Source organism: Meles meles, chromosome 8 (genome assembly GCF_922984935.1).
Source record: "Meles meles chromosome 8, mMelMel3.1 paternal haplotype, whole genome shotgun sequence".
NCBI classification, from domain to species: domain Eukaryota; kingdom Metazoa; phylum Chordata; class Mammalia; order Carnivora; family Mustelidae; genus Meles; species Meles meles.
In genome coordinates this window covers 42,957,332-42,976,916 of record NC_060073.1, presented here as the reverse complement: position 1 = coordinate 42,976,916, position 19,585 = coordinate 42,957,332, and the positions used below count along the sequence as shown (strand labels likewise).

Here is a 19,585-nt window from a genome sequence, read left to right as displayed (position 1 = left end):
ATAAGAACAACTAGCCTCAGTGCAGTTAAATAGCTTGCCTGAAATCCTACAGCCATTCGCCCACAAATATATCGAGAACTAACGTGCTAATGCTGATGTTTGGAAACATCAAAGAACAACACAGATCCAAATCCCTACCCTGTGGAAACTCTAGAACTGGGACTTGAACCCAGGTCTGCCTTTTTTTTTTTTCCTTTTAATGCCCCCCCCCCCTTAACAATTTAATTTAGTGATCATTGGCGTTTAGGGTTGGCCATTTGTTGATCCTGCCTCACTTCCGTAGCTCTCTCAGTGCTTACAAAACTGAGACTGATCGTGCGTGGGAGTCCTAGGGAGGCAAGTATCATGGATTTAAGGATGAGACACCTTGGACCCCGGTGTGGCATAGCCCCATCCTGCATTGGCCTCTTCAGCCATGGGTCTCTGCAGGGGCAGACCAAGATTCAAGTTCAGGGCTAGGAGGAGACAGGGGTGTCTGTTCTCAGCTCTGTCTTGCCCCATCTTGGGAGGAGGCTCTCCCCATCCCAGGTGGCATAGCCAGAACTGCAGCCTCCCAGAAGGCTCCTACTTTGCGAGTCCAGGCACTGGCCTGATGTCCCCATTCTGTGAGCCTCGAGGGATGGCACCCCATTGTGTGAGGTTATTCTGGGCTCGTTTGAAGAGCCAAGTGGAGGAGAGAGCGGGAGTGAGGGTAGGGCTCCCACCGCTCTAGGAGTCACAAGCAAAGATCTCAGAGCAGGCCTGCTGGAAATACAACAGTCTCCTCCCTGATTTGTGGGATACATCATATGACTTAGTATTTGAACTTGTCGCTGCTAATACATGGGCCAGTCAAGGTGGGGTATACTCTTTGAGCCATCACTGTAGACGGGAGAAAGGTGCTGTTATATGGGGCCTACATGTCGCTCCACAGACAAGCTGGAGGGAGGAGGAATCTAGGAATCTGTCGTGGAAACTGTCACTCAGAATTGATGAGGTTTCCAATTTTGTTTGTTATTTGGCTTATTTCACTTAGGGAGAAGGTTTTCAGGTGCGTTTTCTTGTGCTTCTGAAAGAAAAGATGCTCTTGTGGGGACAGAGCAGGGTGGGGGCGGGCAGGGTTGCTTTCCGGATCCCACGGGTGACCCAGCCTCTCCCTTTGAGGCTGCTGCGCGCACACACTGCTGTGTTTCAATATGCTGGAGTTTGCCGGGTTTTTTAAAATTATTACTAGTCAGAGAATCCCAACAGTGGAAATGAGGCTTTTAAATTAAACCGATTACATTTGAGCTGATGGCAAGGTCGTCAATAACGCCACTCACACGCGAGTAATTGAAGGGCTCTGTGTTTGCGTACTTGGCTTCTTTACAAGGGACCCAGGCTCCTGAGAGCTTCGCTAACTCAATAGCCCTCCTCACCCTGAAATGGCCCATTAAAAGATGCCTGTTGGGTGGTAACCTCCCCATACGTTTTCTCAATAAAGAGAAAAAGATGGGAAGGGGGGGGTGGTGGCGGCGGAGCGGGGGGGAGGCTTCTCTTGCGTTTCGAGCCACTGCCTCTCAAAGCTGTCTGGAGCAGACTGTTTAGTTCTGTGTCCCCGTCCCATTCAGGCCTTTGCATGCTTTGAAGCTTTCTTTAGCTTTTCGCTGCGCCTCGATGGCAGATCTCTCAATAGGCAAAAGCCCAGCTGAAAGGCCCCTCCGCACACAGCTCTGCATGTTAATGGCACTGGCTGGCCCGGGACAGCGCGCTGGCGGGACAGGGGCTGCTGCGCAGGCCCCAGCAGCTGCCTCCGGCTCGGGGATGGGGTCAGAGTAGGTGGCTCAAGTTGCCTGTTTGCTTTCTTGCAGATCTATACGGACTGGGCCAATCACTACTTAGCCAAGTCAGGCCACAAACGTCTCATCAAGGACCTCCAGCAAGATGTGACGGACGGCGTCCTCCTGGCTCAGATCATCCAGGTTGTGGGTAAGAGCGGGTTTTACGTTGGGGACCGAGGACTTACAGTGGACACCTGGGAGGGGATGAGCTGGACAAGGGGCATGGAACACTGAAATCTTCCAGAAGAATACAGTGTTTCTGTCGCATGTGTTGACAGTTTACTTGATAACGTCTCATGCTTGGGGAAGCGTGGATACCAGCTTGCTTTTCCTCTTGATGCTCTGAGAAGTAGGGCTAGAGGGGGTGCTGGTGGTCTGAGAAGGGCTCTCTGCCCCTTTCTTGTCCCCTGTCTTTTTGGTTCTCCCTTCTCTACACCACGTTCCGCCCCCACCCCCCCGCCGCTGCCCCCACACCCCTCTGATGGTACTTTTTTTGTGGATTACTTTGGAAATATTTACCAAAACAAACAAAAGGTACCACAAGACTGATTCAGTCCTGCCAACTCTAATTGGGTCTAAGAAGGCAAAGAATCACACTCTGTAGAGGGCTGGTTCTGGTTTTACTACTGGGAGAAGGGAGCTGGCCTGCGTGTCAGAAAGAACGGGTTCATCCAGGGAAGGCAGGTGGGCACAGCTCTGCCTTGAGCCTTAAAGCTTACGGGGAGTGCCCCCCGCAGCCCTGCCGGAGAGCTCCCACTGAGAGGCAGGTCAATTAGATGCCATCAGGCTGACTATTGTCGCCGGAGGCTTCCGTGGCTGCCTCGTGCCAAAGGAAAAGGCATAAGGACAGAAGCCCCATCCCACTGGGTGTGCATTGCTGTGGGAGAGTTGCTTATCTTTCAAGTCTGAGCAGAATGACCTTTTACATAAAGCTGTAATTCTGCTCACCGCCGTGGAGATTGTACTTGAAAACCCAGGCAAGCTGGCCTTAGCTGGACACTTCTGGTCTGGTGCTGCCACTCAGATCCAAGTGCCCCTGCCATCCTGAGACTGATTTCTTAAGACTGGCTTGTGCTTCTTCCCCTTCTCCCTGCCCTGTGTTCGTCATCTGTGGCTGTGTAGCACGTGGCCGTGTGTGTGTGTGTGTTAACTCATGGTTTCTGGGTGTCAGAAGTGCAGGCATGGCGTAGCTGGTGCCTCCTCAGGGCCGCAGTCAAGGTATTGGCCAGGGCTGAGTCCTCATGTGGAGGCTTGACCGGGGAGGGGGCCCGGTTCCCTCAGTGTTGGCAGATTCATCTCCTTGCAGTCAGAGGAGGTGAGTCCTGATTTCTTGCTGGCTCTTGGCTGAAGGGCTTTGCTCTTAGAAGCCCCTCTCAGCTCCTTGCCATGTGGGTCTCCCAGTGTGTTGCTTGGATTGATTTCTTCAGTGCCACCAAGGGAACACGTTTCTAGAGCAAATTGGTTCGCCATTTGTCATCTTCTACAATGTGACGTGATTGTGGGAGTGTCATCCCACCACCTTTGCCTTATATAGTTGGTTAGAAGCAAAGCCTAGGTTCTGTCACACCCCACAGGAGGGAATTACACCAGGGTTTGAAGTTAAGCAGGAGGAACATTGGGGGTGACCCAGAAGTCTGTCCGCTATACTTCTTCCCTTTCATCCTCTTCCTCCTCCCACTTTTTTTTTCAAACTTTTCTGAGTATGTTTGGTGCCCACTGTTACATTGGTTTCAGGTGTGCGACATAGCGATGGGACGGTTTTATCCATTGTGCTCTGCTCACCACAAATGTAGCCTCCGTCGGTCCCCATGCAACCTCTTACAGTATCCGTGACGAAACTCCCTGTGCTGTGCGTTTTCTTCCTGTGCCTGAGTCTTTCTGTACCTGGAAGCCTGTGTCTCCCACTCACCTTCACCCATTTTGCCTACTCCACCCTCCCCTTCTTTCCCCCCATGTCATCATCTTGGACTGGAACCAATTTCTTTTCCTCCTGCTCTTCATCACTCCTGCCAATCCTTTACAAATTTCTCTCCATTTCCTCTACGTCCATATGAACTAGGGGACACCTGCCCCCATTTTACACCTGCAGACGCTGAGGCTCAGTGAGTCTCAGAAGCTCCATATCACCCAGCTAGCCTGGAGGGGATTCTGGTTTGGGTCACTTTGCTCCTAATGCCTCTGTTCGTTGCCCTGCTGTGTTAGACCCTCCTGTCAATCCCGACACATGGAACCCAATACAAGGATCTGGCTCCCTTCGCTTCAGTTCATTACAATTCGTTGAGCGCTGACTGTGTGCTAGCATTGTGCTCCAAGCTAGGAATGAAGAGACAAAAGTGCAAGGCCCGTAACCTTGGAAGAAGGAGTGCCACCTTCTTGCTGGGGTCTTTGTAGAGGAGAGGGCTTGCCCGGGAGCTGAGTTCTGATCTCTACATCAGCCATGTCACGTGAGGCAGGACTGTGGCTGCATCTTGGAGCTGTGGAGTATTTCTACCAGGACCTTCTCAGCTTGCAGCACTGGGAGAAAGTGGGAAAGGATGGAACCGAGAGGCCTTGCTCTCATCCCAGCTTCATTGCTCCCAACCGTGGGACCTCAGAGTCCCTTTCCTCTGCTGCCTCTGCTTCCCTGTCTTTAAAATGGGCACACCCTGATTTTTATGGCATTCTTAGGAAATGCAAGGTAGGCAGCAAACATGACATGTTCGGAAAGTAAAGCGCTCTCGGATAGCACTCAGTGGCCACTTCCTAAAAAGTTCTGACTATGGGGGTGACAAGGCCTTGGTATCCCATTAGAGTGTATCATGATAGATTCGTTCTGTCTGTCATGGGCTCAGAATAGATGAGTGGTAGCACGTATGTCACGAGTTGACTAAGCACAGCGCGACAGAGTGTAAGCTAGTACAGTGCTTATCTTGCTCGGGGGGATGCTTCCCTGAATCTATTCGGAGGACTTGAACCTCCCTAGACAGTGACCTCTCAGGGCCTGAGCTACTGGACAGATATCCCGGCCTCAAGTTAGTACCAGTGCCTGACGGTGCCTGAGGCCACCCACTGCCTTTCCCTCGGCCCTCCAAGAGAGGCTTGCTCCGCTGGGGACTCTGTAAGTGAAGCCAGATGTTAGTGCCTCTGTCTCTGCCCCTGCCTGTGCTGGGCTCACCCTCTGTGCTCTGATTGTGGAGAACAGAGACCCAGAGAATGAGGAGCTGAAAAGGCAGCGACACGTAGGAGTCCTGCGTGACTACTTCTCTGGATTGTTTGTCACCCGGTTCAGAGTGTTTAATCTGAGCGTATCTTGTGAATACAGATTTCTTGGTGAGCGAGGCAGAGCGGCGTTTTCTGACCAGGTTGTGCAACTATTGAGTTGGAATCCTCCCAAAGATTTTCTTTCACTAGGTCCAAATCTGCCCCCCACCCCTTGGTAGTATCTGCCTATAAGTACTAGTTCTGCCCTCCATGGCTATAAAGAATGACCATAATCTGAGACCACAGAGCTTCAAAACTGAGGACAGTTGTGGATTATAATTATGGCATAAAATAGGAATCTGTATGTCTCTACTGACAGATACTTCGATCAGTGGAGAAGAAAGGCCTCCACTGTGTTGGAGAACAAATAGAGTGGGTTGCAACCATGATGGTAAAGATTAGTTAAGGCAAGAAACGATGGATTCTGACATCAGAGGAGAAAGTTTGAGGAGCAAGCAATTTACATGGTCTCAAAGGGTCTCTTCAGTGATTACTTATTAGTTGCAAGGGAAATGTATCTACACAGGGGAGAATCCGCTTCACGACCAGGAGATCAAAATTCTGTCAGTGGCAAGGGGTAGATGGATATCATGTACTTACTGAAGTGATACCCAGAAGAACATAGCATCACTTATGTTGAATTCCAGGCAGGGATGGAAAACCTGAAGCTAATCACGAGGAATCTTAGATCAACTTGAATTGTGGAACATTCTATTTAAAAACAAAAACAAAAAAAACTGGCCTGTATTGTTCAAAAATGTCAGCTCTATGAAAGACCAAGCCTGAGAAATTGTTCCAGAATGAAGGAGATTAAAGTGATATGACAACTAAAGGTACAGCAAGATCCTGGACTGGATCCTGCATGGGGAATAAAATGCCAAAACTGGGATTATATTAATGTCAAGTTTTTTGAATTTTATAATTGTACCATGAGATAATCTCCTTGTTCTTTGTAAATGCATATGAAATCTAAGGGCAAAGGACACAATCTACATATTCTACACTGAAAGGATTCAGAAAAAAAATTCCATATACCTGTACAGAGACAAGAGGGGAGAAAATGAGAAAGGATGGTGTGTGGGAATTCTCTGTACAATTCCTGTGACTTTTCTGTCCATTTGAAGTTCGTTCTTTCTTCCTTTTTTTCTTTATTTCCTTCCTCCTTCCTTCCTTTCTCTTTCTGTGTTTCTTTCTTCCTTTCTGATTTTATTTATTTACTCTTAGTGTGAGCAGGGAGAGAGGCAGAGGGACCGACAGAATCTCAAGCAGACTCCATGCCTAGCGTGAAGCCTGACGCGGGGCTCAATCTCATGACCCTGTGATTATGACCCCAGCCAAAATCAAGAGTTCGAGGCCAGCTGACTGAGCCAGGTGTCCCCTGTTTAAGTGATTTCAAAGTAGTTAGAGAAAAGAACACCCTTAAATGAAGGTCCATTGAAACTTGTGCAGGGAGATTGTCCCTTTGGGGAACAACACCTTTTAAGACCTGGGAAAGTATAGTACCTAACAGACCAGTGGTGCTGTGAAACATGACCCATGATGCGGGTAGGGGTAGAATCAAGGAAGGGTTCCTTGAGGAATTTACCTGTAAGCCAAAACCTTGGACTTGGAGTTGTCTAGATGAAGCAGTCAGGAAGACATTCCTGGCAGAGGAAATAGTGTGCAGAGACATCTGGAGGGTAGAGAGCGAGAGGGTCAATAAGGCAAAATAAGGTGGGACTACCAGGTATGGGGCAATGAATTCTGGGCTTTTGCCTAAGCCCAAAAGCTAGGGGTTGAAGAGTTGATTTTTCACATTGGGGAGGGCCATGATCAGAAGGGTAGCTTGAAGGAAAGCCTTAAGTGTTTTTTGTTTTTTTTTTTAATGAACATATAATGTATTATTTGTTTTAGGGTTACAGATCTGTGAATCATCAGGTTTACACAATTCACAGCACTCACCATAGCACATACCCCTCCTAATGTCTATCACCCAGCCACCCCATCCCTCCAACCCCCTCCACTCCAGCAGCCCTTAGTTTGTTTCCTGAGATTAAGAGTCTCTTATGGTTGGTCTCACTCCCCGGTCCCATCTTGCTTCATTTTCCCCTCCCTTTTCCTATGATCCCCCGACCCTGCCTCTCAAATTCCTCATATCAGTAAGATCATATGATAATTGTCTTTCTCTGACTGACTGATTCTGCTTAGCGTAATATCCTCCAGTTCCATCCACATCATCGCAAATGGCAAGATTACAGTATTTTTGATGACTGCTTAGTATTCCATTTGTGTGTGTGTGTGTGTGTGTGTGTGTGTGTGTGTGTGTGTGTGTTCTTTATCCATTCATCTGTTGATGGACATCTAGGCTCTTTCCATGGTTTGGCTATTTAGAATTTCTGCTATAAACATTTAGGTGCACATGCCCCTTCAGATCACTACATTTGTATCTTTAGGGTAAATACCCAGTAGTGCAATTCCTGGGTCATACAGTAGCTCTATTTTCAACTTTTTTGAGGAACTTCCATGCTGTTTTTCAGAGTGGCTGCACCAGCTTGCATTCCCTCCAACAGTGTAGGAGGGTTCCCCTTTCTCCACCTCCTCACCAACATCTGTCATTTCCTGACTGGTTAATTTTAGCCATTCTGACTGGTGTGAGGTGGTATCTCACTGTGGTTTTGATTTGTATTTCCCTGATATTGAGCATTTTTTTCATGTGTCTGTTGGCCATTTGTATGTCTTCTTTGGAGAAATGTCTGTTCATATCTTCTGCCCATTTCTTGATCGGATTATTTGTTCTTTGGGTGTTGGGTTTGATAAGTTCTTTATAGATTTTGGATACTAGCCCTTTATCTGATATGTCGTTTGCAAATATCTTCTCCCATTCTGTGGTTGGTTGTCTTTTGGTTTTGTTGACTGGGAAAGCCTTAAGCGTTATGCACAGACACTGGCTCCAGAGTCTTCACCTATCCCAGAGAGATCAATTCTGGAGACTGTGTGTCTGTCCCAGGAGTTGCGCTTCTCAGATAGTGGCATGATTTGGGGCCCACACTTTTCTACCATTGCCTTCTGCCTGTTGGGCAGAAATGGACCTTTCGCCGCTGCCTTCTGTGACCATGGGTCCAGTCTCCATTCGACCTCTTATTAGTGTGATTATCTTCTTGAGTCATGAGCTGCCCGAAGCCGGCAGTCGCCTGCCAGCCCATCACAGTACCATCGCCATGAGTTAGTAGAAAGGCTTACGAGGCCAGGATAAACAGCATGAATCAAGAGGGAGAGACAGGCCTCCCTCCTCCTGCTTACATTGCTGTCACTCAGGAGAATGCCAGAAGGGGTTGGAAGGAGAGAAGGGGTGGGAGGCAGGGAGGAAAGAATAGAGAGAAGGATGGAATGATGAACAAAGAGGATTGGGGAGAAGGAAGAAGCAAAGACAGAGGACAGGGAAAGAGCTTTCCTGTTAGAGGTGGAGAGAGTTCATAGCAGCTCCTTTTCCACCACCGTTGGGGCTACCTCTGAGCATAACCAGGAATTCAACCCGCTTTCCATTGATGACCTGTTACCGCTGTGTGTCTTTGGGTAAGTCCTCTGCCTTTCTGGGTAGCCAGTTTTTCTCTCTTCCTGTCGGCAGAGCTGTCAACTGCCCTATGCCGAGATGCATGGGCTGCTGAAATGCTCTCAGCCCTTTGAAAGAAGTCCTTTGGAAAGCAATGAACTTGGTGCCACTCTTCTTCCTTAAAAAGCTTTCCAATTACTGACTTGTCACCTCGTGTGCAGACAGGTTACTGCATTTGTGTGCTGAGAATGTCTTAAGCATGCTGGAATAAATAAATTAGCAAGGGCACTTAGGGATGCCAGTTTTAATCATAGCTGAGGACTTTGGGGATAAATGCCTTTGCTTCTTCGGTTATCTGTTTTTGGTTTGCAGCCAAAGGCCCCCTACCACAAGTTAATAAATTCAGCTCAAAAGACCAAACTCTTCTTCCTTCTTATCAGCAGAATCAGAGCCTCTGTTACTGCTCTAAGTATTTATGACAGCCATAGAAATTCTTGAGAATATAAGGAAAGGAGAAGTATTTAAATTACATGAAATTGGAAACGAGGAGGTTCAAGATTTGTCTTGCATTTTTTTTTAAGATTTTATTTATTTATTTATTTGACAGAGAGAGACCACAGGTAGACAGAGAGGCAGGCAGAGAGAGAGAGAGGGAAGCAGCCTCACCGCCAAGCAGAGAGCCCGATGTGGGACTCGATCCCAGGACCCTGAGATCATGACCTGAGCCGAAGGCAGCGGCTTAACCCACGGAGCCACCCAGACGCCCCTTGCATTTTTATTAAGCATTTGCGTTGGGGTTTCGGCATTTGATCAATCTCTTCCCGGATATCTTTAGAGTAGTCTCCCATGGACTCCACTCCCCTGATTTATTTCGAATGTTGTAAAATGGCAAGAAGCTTATGGGAGCTGCGATACTTGAATTGAGGCAGTATCTGACTGTGGTTTAGTGACTGACCATGAAAAGGAAGTAGAGAGATGATGAAACCAAACCCTTTGGGTTTTTTGTTTTTGTTTTTGTTTTCATCCAGATGGTATATAAAGAATCTTTAAAGTGATTTCTTAGGATCACAGTGATCCATCCTTCACTTTAATGGGCACTGATGATCTCATGCTGCATTGGGTCTTGATCGGAACCTAATGACTTATGACTTTGGCCGTCATGAGCATCCAGCTGGAGGATACCTTGAGCGGCCCAGATTCTCAAAAGCCGCATATTTATTTTTCCGGTGTTGTATATGAAAACCCGAGGTCCAAGTTAATCTCCCTTGTTTGAAGAAGTGCCATTTGTCCAGGATCTTTTTTTTCCATCTTCAGTATGTATGTCTGTTTTGACAAGTGAAAGGACAACTGCCTCAAAATAGGCCTAAAACCTTGATTCTTGGAAATGTTCAGGATACTCATTCCTTAGTTCCTCTCTACAAATATTTGAGGGGCTGCTGTGTGTCAGGCACAATCCTCAGCTCTGGGATTACAATTGGAAAGAGTGGGTGGTAAAGCTTGGTCTGGAGTTCACATGCTATAATAGTGGTCTATTCTGGCCATTATAGTCTGGTATTTTCTAGTGAACTGAAGAACAAATATCCATGGATCATCTCATCCATGGGGTCTTTTTTTAATGTGCTTTTTAAAGGTTTTGGGGCACCTCTTTTGGGAGTAAGGGAAACAGGTTGAAAAGGCTTCCTACAATGTTAATCCTAGTGTTCTTAAGAGTTGGATCTCTGAAGACTGATGTCTTCCAAGGTGGGGCACAAGGCTGAGTATCTATTACTCTGGGCAAATTGTAAAGGTGTAGGTTAGACTGAATGTATACTGACTAGACTGTCTCATGGTGATTGGATTTTTAAACAATTTCTTACCACTAGCTTGTGACTTATTTCTCCCTTCTCTCTCAAGGTAGAAACACTAGAGAAAAAAATAAGCCCAGTTGAGGTAATGGTGTGGAATACTTAGACTCTGGTGTTGTACAATAGAGATTTGGGGCACTTTGATCCTACTATCCTTCTCAGCTGGTTTTTAATATCTTTTCATGGAAGTTTTTGGCATCGTATTCATTAAAATCTGTTGTAAGAGGGTTTTTTGTTTTTTGTTTTAAATTCAGTTTTATAAGCACTTCTTGAGCCTTGAGGACACAAATGTGAAAATCCAAATCTGCATGTCTGCCAGGCTATAAACAGCATAGCTGGGGACACCAGAGACCTGAAGGTGCTTTCTCCATCCCGGGCTGGGGGCTGGGGCTGGAAGGGCAGAGGACTGGGAAAGAAGCTTAGAAAGGCTTCACAGAGGAGGCAGATCCTTAGTTCTTGACTGCGGACTCCTAGCTGAGTTTCTGGGCTTAACTCTGATGGAGATATCAGAAAGGAGATTAACAGTGTATGTAATTTACATTGATGATATACATTACTGGGTTAATGAGAGCTGCCATTTAGAGAACACTCACTGTGTGCTAGGCACAGCGCAAAGCATTTTATTGCCATCCTGTAATCTATTTCCCACAATGCTTCCTCTAAAGTAGGTAGTATTAGCTCCATCTTATAGATGAAGAAACTGTGGCCCAGAGAGGTTGAGTGATATGGCTAAGATCACACAGCTAAGAAGCTGTAGAGCTGAGAATCTGCAGTATCTTCGCCTCCAAAGCCAGTGCCCTGATCTCTACATATATTGTGTTTCTGTGCTGCTGCTGTGGCAAACTCAACCCCTCTCACCCCCCAGTAGATAACTTAGGCTGTGTCTTGCTGGGATTCCTCCATACTTCAGCATTAGAACCTGGGCCTTTCTTCCATATCACTGGTATTGATTTCCAGTTAATTCAACACAACCTCTTTCTCTTACTTCTCTAAGGAGCTAGGTGCTATTATGACTCCAAGAGTGTGTTTCAGACCTAATTTGGACTTACCATATGGTCTTGGAAGAGCCACTTTTAAGTCTCACGCTCCCATTTTCTATTTGTGTTACCACATTGGGGATAGGATTATTAGTAATCCTATTGGTATTAAGCAATATTAACATTTCTGGCTAAAGATGAGGTGAGACAGTTAACAGATGCATGAAATGATGCTCAACTCATCGGAAGAATGCAAGTCAAACCCACAGTGAGATCATCTCACAACTGTCAGAGTGGCTAATATCAAAAACACCAGAAACAAGTGTTGGCGAGGATATAGAGAAAGAGGAACGCTCATGACTGTTGGTGGGAATGCAGACTTGTGCAGCCACTGTGGAAAACAATATGGAGGTGCCTCAAATAATTAGAAGTCAAATTACCATACGCTCTAGTAATTCCATTACTGGAGATTGACACAAAGAATACAAAAACACGAATTCAAAGGGATACCCACACCACTGTTTATGGCGGCATTATTTACAATAGCCAAGATTGTATGGAAGCAGCCCAAGTCTTTATTGATACATGAATGGATAAAGATTGTGTGTGTGTGTGTGTGTGTGTGTGTGTGTGTGTGTGTGTGATTATTTACAATAGCCAAGGTATGGAAGCAGCCCAAGTCTTTATTGATACATGAATGGATAAAGATTGTGTGTGTGTGTGTGTGTGTGTGTGTGTGTGCGCGCGCAGTATTACTCAGCCACAAAACGAAGTCTTGCCATTTGCAATGACATGGATGGAGCTAGAGAGTATAATGCCAAGTGAAATGAGTCAGAAAGACAAACATCATGTGGCTTCACTTGTGAAGTTTAAGAAAGAAAACGAAAGGGAAAACAAAAGACAGACCAAAAACCGGACTCTTCACTACAGAGAACAAACTGAGGGTCACCAGAGGGGGATGGGGGAGGGGCATGGGGGAAATAGGTGATGGGGACTAAGGAGGGCACTGGTGATGACCGCTGGGTGATGAGCACAAGTGTTGAATCACTATGTTGCACACCTGACACTAATATAACACTGTACATTAACTACACGGGAACTAAAATTAAAAAAAAAAATGAAGATGAGGTGAGATGCTATCATCCATGCCTTTTGTCCCGAGTGGGGCTAAACCAGAACTGATCCACTCTGAGCCATCCCACCTTCTGTGGGGAGATCACGGTCGCCTTTCGAAGATCCCAAAGCGGAATCATAGTCCGGTCTATTTCTCAGTCTCCACACGTTTCTGTGATGCCCCATCGCTCCAAGACTGTCATCAGTGCAGTTGTCTCTGCTTTGGAGGCTGACGACCTTGCCCCAGCTGTCCCCCGAGGACGGCAGCTCGATGAGTAAGTCCCGAAGCTTTCGAGCTGCGTCTCAGCATTTCTCATGGCTGCACTGATTGGACAGGCCCCAGGATGGGCCTTAGGATGTGGTTGGCCTCCAGGGTCCTGAACATCACGACGCAAAGTATCTGGGGTGATTGTTTATTTTTCTGACTTGTGTTTCCTATTTCAGCAAATGAGAAGATTGAAGACATCAATGGCTGTCCGAAGAACAGATCGCAAATGGTGAGTGATACATGGCTGGCGAGTGTTTGTGTGAGAGAAGGAAGCCCTGCCTCTCAATGGTATTGACCGTCTTGAGAACATTCCCACCAGAAGCTTTCCCCTAGGGGATTATATTAATAAACTAACAGCGATTTCCTAGTAGCTGTGGTTGGCTTCTCTGAAATTTGTTGGCATTTACTAAAAAGTGGCCGTGATTTTTACATAAATGGTGAGACAGGGAACATGAAATACTGCCCTTTCTTTCAGAAACAAATTATGCAGACCTGGTGGAAATACACACTTGTTGAGAATTTGGACCATTGTGACTCATTCCGCTTTCTCAGAGACACACAACGATCTCTATGTGGTACTGAGGCACAGATGGGGTCGTGGTATCTTGCTCAGAAATCAGGACATGTGGTCTGATTGCCTTTAAAGGTGAGAATGATGTGAAAGCACAGCGGTGACAGCAGATGTGAAATGTATAATCACATCCAGACCATTCTTAACCTCGACAAGTTATATGCTCTCTGGTATCATATGCTTAAGCTCTGATATTAAAGCTTTTTTTTTTTTAATGGATCTTTGAACATCTGTTCTTGTTATATGTCCTGTGAATAATCTTTGAATTAAAATTCATGATCACTACTGAGTTCAGAAAACATGAAATTGCAGTGCTCTGAGAACCTGATTTTTTTCCCTTCAAAAGGCTTTTCAGTCTTTACGCCAAGTACATATATATCAGACTATTAAGACGGTGCTACTCCTACCTGCTTAAAATACGAAGGTGGCCATTTAAGGACAACTTTCTATTTTTGCAGGACATTAATCTGCTTCCAGAAACCTAAGAAAAAGGCATAATCTGTTATTTCTGACCTCCCCCACTCCCTTTGAGTTGACACAATTGGATACTGTCATTCTGGAATATAACAAAGTGATTGGCATTCCTTGGGTTTCCCTTTCAATTTTCCCAAGTATTTGTTGTCCTTGTGAGTTGGACAGATCACCTTTTCCGTGCACTTTCCTTTACATGCATAAAAACACATTTCTTATCCCAAAGAGGGGGGTGGGTGACGGGGAGTCCTCCTTCAGTTTACATTGTGAAACAAGTTTCTCTCTCTCTCTCTCTCTTTTTTTTTTTTTTTTTTTGTCATTTCATGGGGATTTTGTTTCTTTTTGTTTGATCCAGAGAGCAACCCCTCCTTATGTAGGAAAGTCCCATACAGACATCTCATGGCTATTTTTGCTAGAGCTACCGCAGCTGTCTAGTGTATTAATAATTGAGAAAATTTGGAAGATAGAAGACTTAATTTAGTGCAAGCATTTTACACATGCAGTCATATCTTCACATGAAAGAGATACAGTCGTTCCCCGGGGTAGATACAGATGCCTTTGTCCCAGCCCGTTATAACGTGTACGTAGACCTGACATTTGAAGGTAATGAACCTTTTATTCTCTTTGGCACTTTTGTATTTTCTGCGCTTCCTGTTGGAGGTGTGAAAGCCCACTTTCCAAGATTATAAAATAATACCGCTACCTCAGATTCTTTGACGCAAATTTAGTTCTAGATGCCAAGTGTTATTTATAAATGCTACCATGACACCAATGTAATTTTGTGGTTTCTCTAACTCTTTCAGCTGTGAAAGTATTGTTTTCCTCTTTTTTTTTTTTTTTAATGGCCTGTGGGTTTGTGTGGGGGTTTTTTGTTGTTGTTTTTTTGGTTTTTGGTTTTGTTTTTTTTTTTAGAACATAGGAATATAAAATCCTGTAATTGTCTGTGATAATTAGTTCCAGCTAGGGGCGGGGAGGCAGACACGGTCTGGTAAACATAGCAGAGAATAGTTCAATGTCCAGGATGTGAGGCCAGGAAAATGGGAAAACCTCCACCACAGTCATTCTATTCTGTAGCAAAGGAGAAAGATGGTAAAGACAACAGGGCTATTGTTGTTAGCCCCGCGTTGCAAACTGTGACGGGTCCATAAGATGGAACCTCATGTGGGGCACCTGGGTGGCTCAGTGGGTTAAGCCTCTGCTTTCGGCTCAGGTCATGATCTTAGGGTCCTGGGATCGAGCTCTGCATCAGGCTCTCAGCTCGGCGGGAGCCTGTTTCCCTCTCTCTGCTTGCCTGTCTGCCTGCTTGTGATCTCTCTCTCTGTCAAATAAATTAATAAAATCTTTAGGAAAAGAAAAAGAAAAAGATGGAACTTCACCTGACCCACCAGGCTGCCCAGTAGCTCAGATCTAAAATTCCTGCACTCTGGGCTCTACTTCAAGTGTTCTTTTCCAGGAGGCTGGGGAAGTGAGAGCAGATAGCTCTGGCATTGGGACCAGAAAAGCCCAGGGGCACCCATGCACAGACGCAATGAGTATGGTGTTGTCCCTTTGACCTGCAGATCGGCAAAACTTTGCAGAGTGCTGACCATTGCCAGCAACTGGTGTGGGCCACGTGAATGCTCAGGTGAACAAAATGGGGTTCCTGCCCTCCAGGAGCTCCATGATGAGTGGACAGGAGAGCAGAGAATAACAGTGCTGCCATTTGCATAGACCTCTGTGCACATGACACAGTGGGGGTCCATTGCATCCAAGAACAAGGGAGGATCAAGAGTAACTTCTAGGGAGTGAGTCTGAAAGGCAAGAGGGTTCACCCCAGGGGAATGACGGGTGAACGAGGATTCACATTCCTGGAGCATATCTTTACTAAAGCTTGTCAGAAACCCTGCAAAGGATGGTTTTGCAGCATTTGCTTATGATCCTACCCAAGGGCCCTAAGCTGTATCTAGGGAGACTCCTCTCCTCCAGTGAGGACTGAGGCATGGAAGAGTCCAGAATGCAGCAGACCCCATAGCCAGGCAGTCTTCAGGTCTGGGACAAGCCTTCTGCGTTCATCATCACTCCCCAAATCACTGCATTTTGGGGGTAACCCCGCACTGGGCCCTGGAGTGAAGTATTTTTTAAGGAAAATATCCATGGTCATCCAGCCCTGGAGAGCGCCATTCAGTCATGGGGTCTGGGACCTGAAAATGCTACCTGGTGGGAAATGGTAGCTCCTGAGTATATTGTTTGCTCTGACCTATAGCTGCACAGTGCCAGAAGGTTCGTGCACCCGTTCATGCTTGTGGGCACATCTTACACTCTGGACCCTACTGTGGGCCTGCATAATGCTCCCCCGATTCTGGTGAAGAGATTGCAGTGCCACGTGGTGGAAAGCTGTCCCCAGGGCGAGACAAAACCAGAACCATCAGCATGTGCCGTAAACTGCTGGTGGCCCTCGTAGCACAGGACCTTGCCGGTGGGCACAGGGCAGGGAGGCAGGGCAGGGACTTGCTTCCCTAGCAGGCTGGACTCAGCTTGTGTTGGAGGAGTCCTTTGGGCAGTTTTGGGCTGACCTAGACCCTCCAGGGGCCATGTCCTTGGAGACAGAGCTGTAGAAACACTCCTACCCCCCTCTCACCCACCAGGCATCCCTCTGGCCCTTAAATAAGTTTTGTGTGTGTGCGTCAGAGCTGGTTAAAATGTTCTGTCTGTTTAGCATTGCCATGGCAACCCAGGGGCATCTTTTTGGCTTTCAAGTGCTGTGTTCAGCAGAGTTAGGAGTTAGTTTGGGAGAAGAAACATTGCTTGGAGCCTGGCCCGAGGGCACTGCCTCTCCTGGAACCCCCGGGGTTCCAAGACAGAGCCTCACTTTGGAGCCTAGGAATGGCTGCTTCAGGGGGTGCTTTTCTTTTTTAATCATTATTATCTTACGGGCTTGGCTTTCTGTTGTGGATGAGGAGAGGTGCAAAGTTAGCAAGGCCTGCTGGCCCTTTCAGCGGAAAGCCCAGGCCTGTTTATCCCTTTGGGTGCTGATCTCCGGCCCAGGGTCATCTGGGGCCTCCTAGTGCAGCCGCCTCCTGAGCTCTCCAAGTGCTCTGCCTTCTTCTCTTGGTGCTTCTACTTTTTATTTATTTTTTTCTTTCAAAGATTTTATTTATTTTTAGAGAGAGACTGCACAAGCAAGGGGGAGGAGCAGAAGGGGAGAGGGGAATGGAGAGAGAATCCCAAGCCAACTCTGTGCTGAGTAAGGAGTCCGATGTGGGGCTCAATCTCATGACCCTGAGATCATGACCTGAGCTGAAACTAAGAGTCAGGAGCTTAACTGACTGAGCCACTCAGGCACCCCCTTCCCATAGAGCGTCTAGATGGAGGGCCAACTAGGCTTGAGAACCATGCAAGCCAAGTTCAAGTTCCTCCTCTGCTGTTCTGTGGCCTTCAGCTCATTATTTAACCTTTTGAAGGCTCTATTTCCTGTTCCTGAAAGAGGGGTTGGTAATACAGCTCATAAAGTTTTTGTAATACTAATGAGGCAACGCAAGGGATAACCATGGGTAGTACTGATGAAGATGATAAAATACAGCAAGAGCCTGGTGCCTGGCTCAGTGCTGCCCAGCCATCCTCTCCCTCCATTCTCCCAACAGCCCTTTCAGGTAGGTGAGCTCGTTACCCCCATGCTCCTAGCATAGGAACAGCCCTTGATACATGGCAGTTTCTATGACAATGGTGATTCGTGATCGTAGTTCATATGTTGGGGTCATGGAGCCCTCTCCTCCCCAGATCACACAGCCCCCAGAATTTTGCATACACCTGAGCAGATTGTAGATCCCAGAGGCCGGCCCATGTGTCCCCCAGAACTCCACAGACCCAAAGTTCAGTGCCCATGCTGCTTAGGGCACAGCTCTGCCCCCCACCCTGTCCTTTCAGCAGTCCCCATGGACATGGTGGCACCTGATTCCCAAAACAATAGGAGTTTATATGTAGACACAGAGAAGTACCAGGCAGTGGTTTTCAAACTCACATTCCATGAGCAGAATCCGCCCCCCTCCCCAAAAACAGCACATGGGGACTGAGGCTTTACAAGGTCTCGTTCTCTTTCTTTCTTTTTCTTTTTTTGGTCCCCGTTTAGTCACCTAGGAAGCAGAGTTGGAGCTCAAACCCAAGTCTATCTAGTTTGAGAGCCTGTGCTATCCACTTCTGTGACAGAAGGGGTATATTAAAAATAGTCTCCCCCGCCCCATTCCCTACTCTAATTTTTCATTTGTGGGTAGAGCAGAATCAGCAGAAGGGAGGAGACTGAGTATTTCTGGAAAGGGCCTGGGCTGACCTGTGGATGGAACCTCAGGAGCGGAGAAAGGAGGAAGGGCCCCAGTGAGAGGCAGCTCTTGAGATGGCCTTGGACAGGCCTGGCGCCAGGTACCTCCCCCTGCGTTCTCCACAGAGCCTCCTGGGCCAAGGGAAGGCCATCTGCAACAGAATCAGGTTTCCAGGCCAGTGACCTTGGGCCCTCCCAACAGCTGAGAGAAAGCCGGCCACATGCCTGGGGAGTGTCTGAGATCCTTGGGCAGCTGAGGTGCCTCTTCCCTGGGCCCCTGAGCCTATTTTTATACCACCCTAAGGGCACACACATGTTACAGAACCAAGGAGGAATGAGGAAAAGTCCACAGGTCACTTAAAATTTAAAGCAAAGTGGAAAGAGTGCAGGGCCAAGGTCAGCAGGCAGCATCCCCCACTTCCCACTCAGTGGCACATCCATTGATCCATTGTCACCGCTTAGGTTTTGGCCGCTGACGGCTTTCAACACGGAGGCAACAACCATGTCTAGCTTTCTGCCTCTTTGGCACATCTCTGTTTAAGCCATCGTGGGCTTCCCCTTCCCTTTTCCATGCTCTTGAGCACACAGTAGAAGGTCCTTCACAATCCACTTACCATCATTGCTTGCCACTCGGCCTCTCCAACTCCATACCCTGGGCATACCGGAGCGTGGGGTGCCCCCAAAGAGGCCATGTACTCCTGTCTTTGTACTTAGCCACATGCTGTCCAGACTGCCTGGAGGAACTGAGGATCGTCCCACATGGATACTGTGACCTTTAATCTTCAGGTCAATTGTTATCTCAAGTAATTGAGATAATTAGGTGCCTGTCCTCTTTCCTGTCTCCTGGTATTAGGTGCCTGCATTTCTCATAGCACCTCCTTGTGGTTGTCTGTTGAATTGCCTTCTTGAAGGAGATGTTGTGTCTTTCACCTGAGTATCCTAACTTAGGATACACTTAGATAATTGGCATCTAGTAGGGGTTTAATAAGTGTTGGATGGTTGGGCAGACAGACAGATGGATGGTGGAAAGACTAAAAAGGGAGCTGGCCTGGACTTGCCCATGTGACTAAAGGATTGTAACATACCCTCATCAGATCCTTATTTATGGCCGTAATTTGGGTATTGGAAGTTCTTTAGTGTTATCCCAGAAGTATCGTTCCTACTCTTAATTCCTCTCTTTCTTGGTTTATCCAAAAGACCCAAGTAGGACAGTTTAGTTTACTTTTAATTTATTGAGTTCTTTTATATCGCTCGAGGTAAACATACTAGGTATCCTTACAACCACCAGAGATTATTAACATTGATAATAAGAATGGTAAGTGCTTGGAGTGCCTGGGTGGCTCAGCTGATTAAGCATCTGCCTTGGGCACACATCACAATCCCTGGGTCCTGGGATAAAGCCCCGAGTCAGGCTCCCTGCTTAGCGGGGAGTCTGCTTCTCTCTCTCCCTCTATCCTTCCCCCTTGCTCCTGTCCTTTCTCT

At 47.0% G+C, this 19,585-nt stretch overlaps 1 protein-coding gene across 6 annotated transcripts in view; it reads left to right on the top strand.

The window, feature by feature from the left end:
* NAV2 (neuron navigator 2) overlaps positions 1-19,585 on the top strand; it is a 399,056-nt gene that overhangs the window by 123,036 nt on the left and 256,435 nt on the right. For all 6 annotated transcript variants that reach the window (XM_046014626.1, XM_046014624.1, XM_046014625.1 and 3 more), the window contains exons 2-3: positions 1,830-1,947; positions 12,947-12,999. In XM_046014626.1, coding sequence (XP_045870582.1) covers positions 1,830-1,947; positions 12,947-12,999 — 171 coding nt within the window. The remainder of the gene's footprint in view (positions 1-1,829; positions 1,948-12,946; positions 13,000-19,585) is intronic.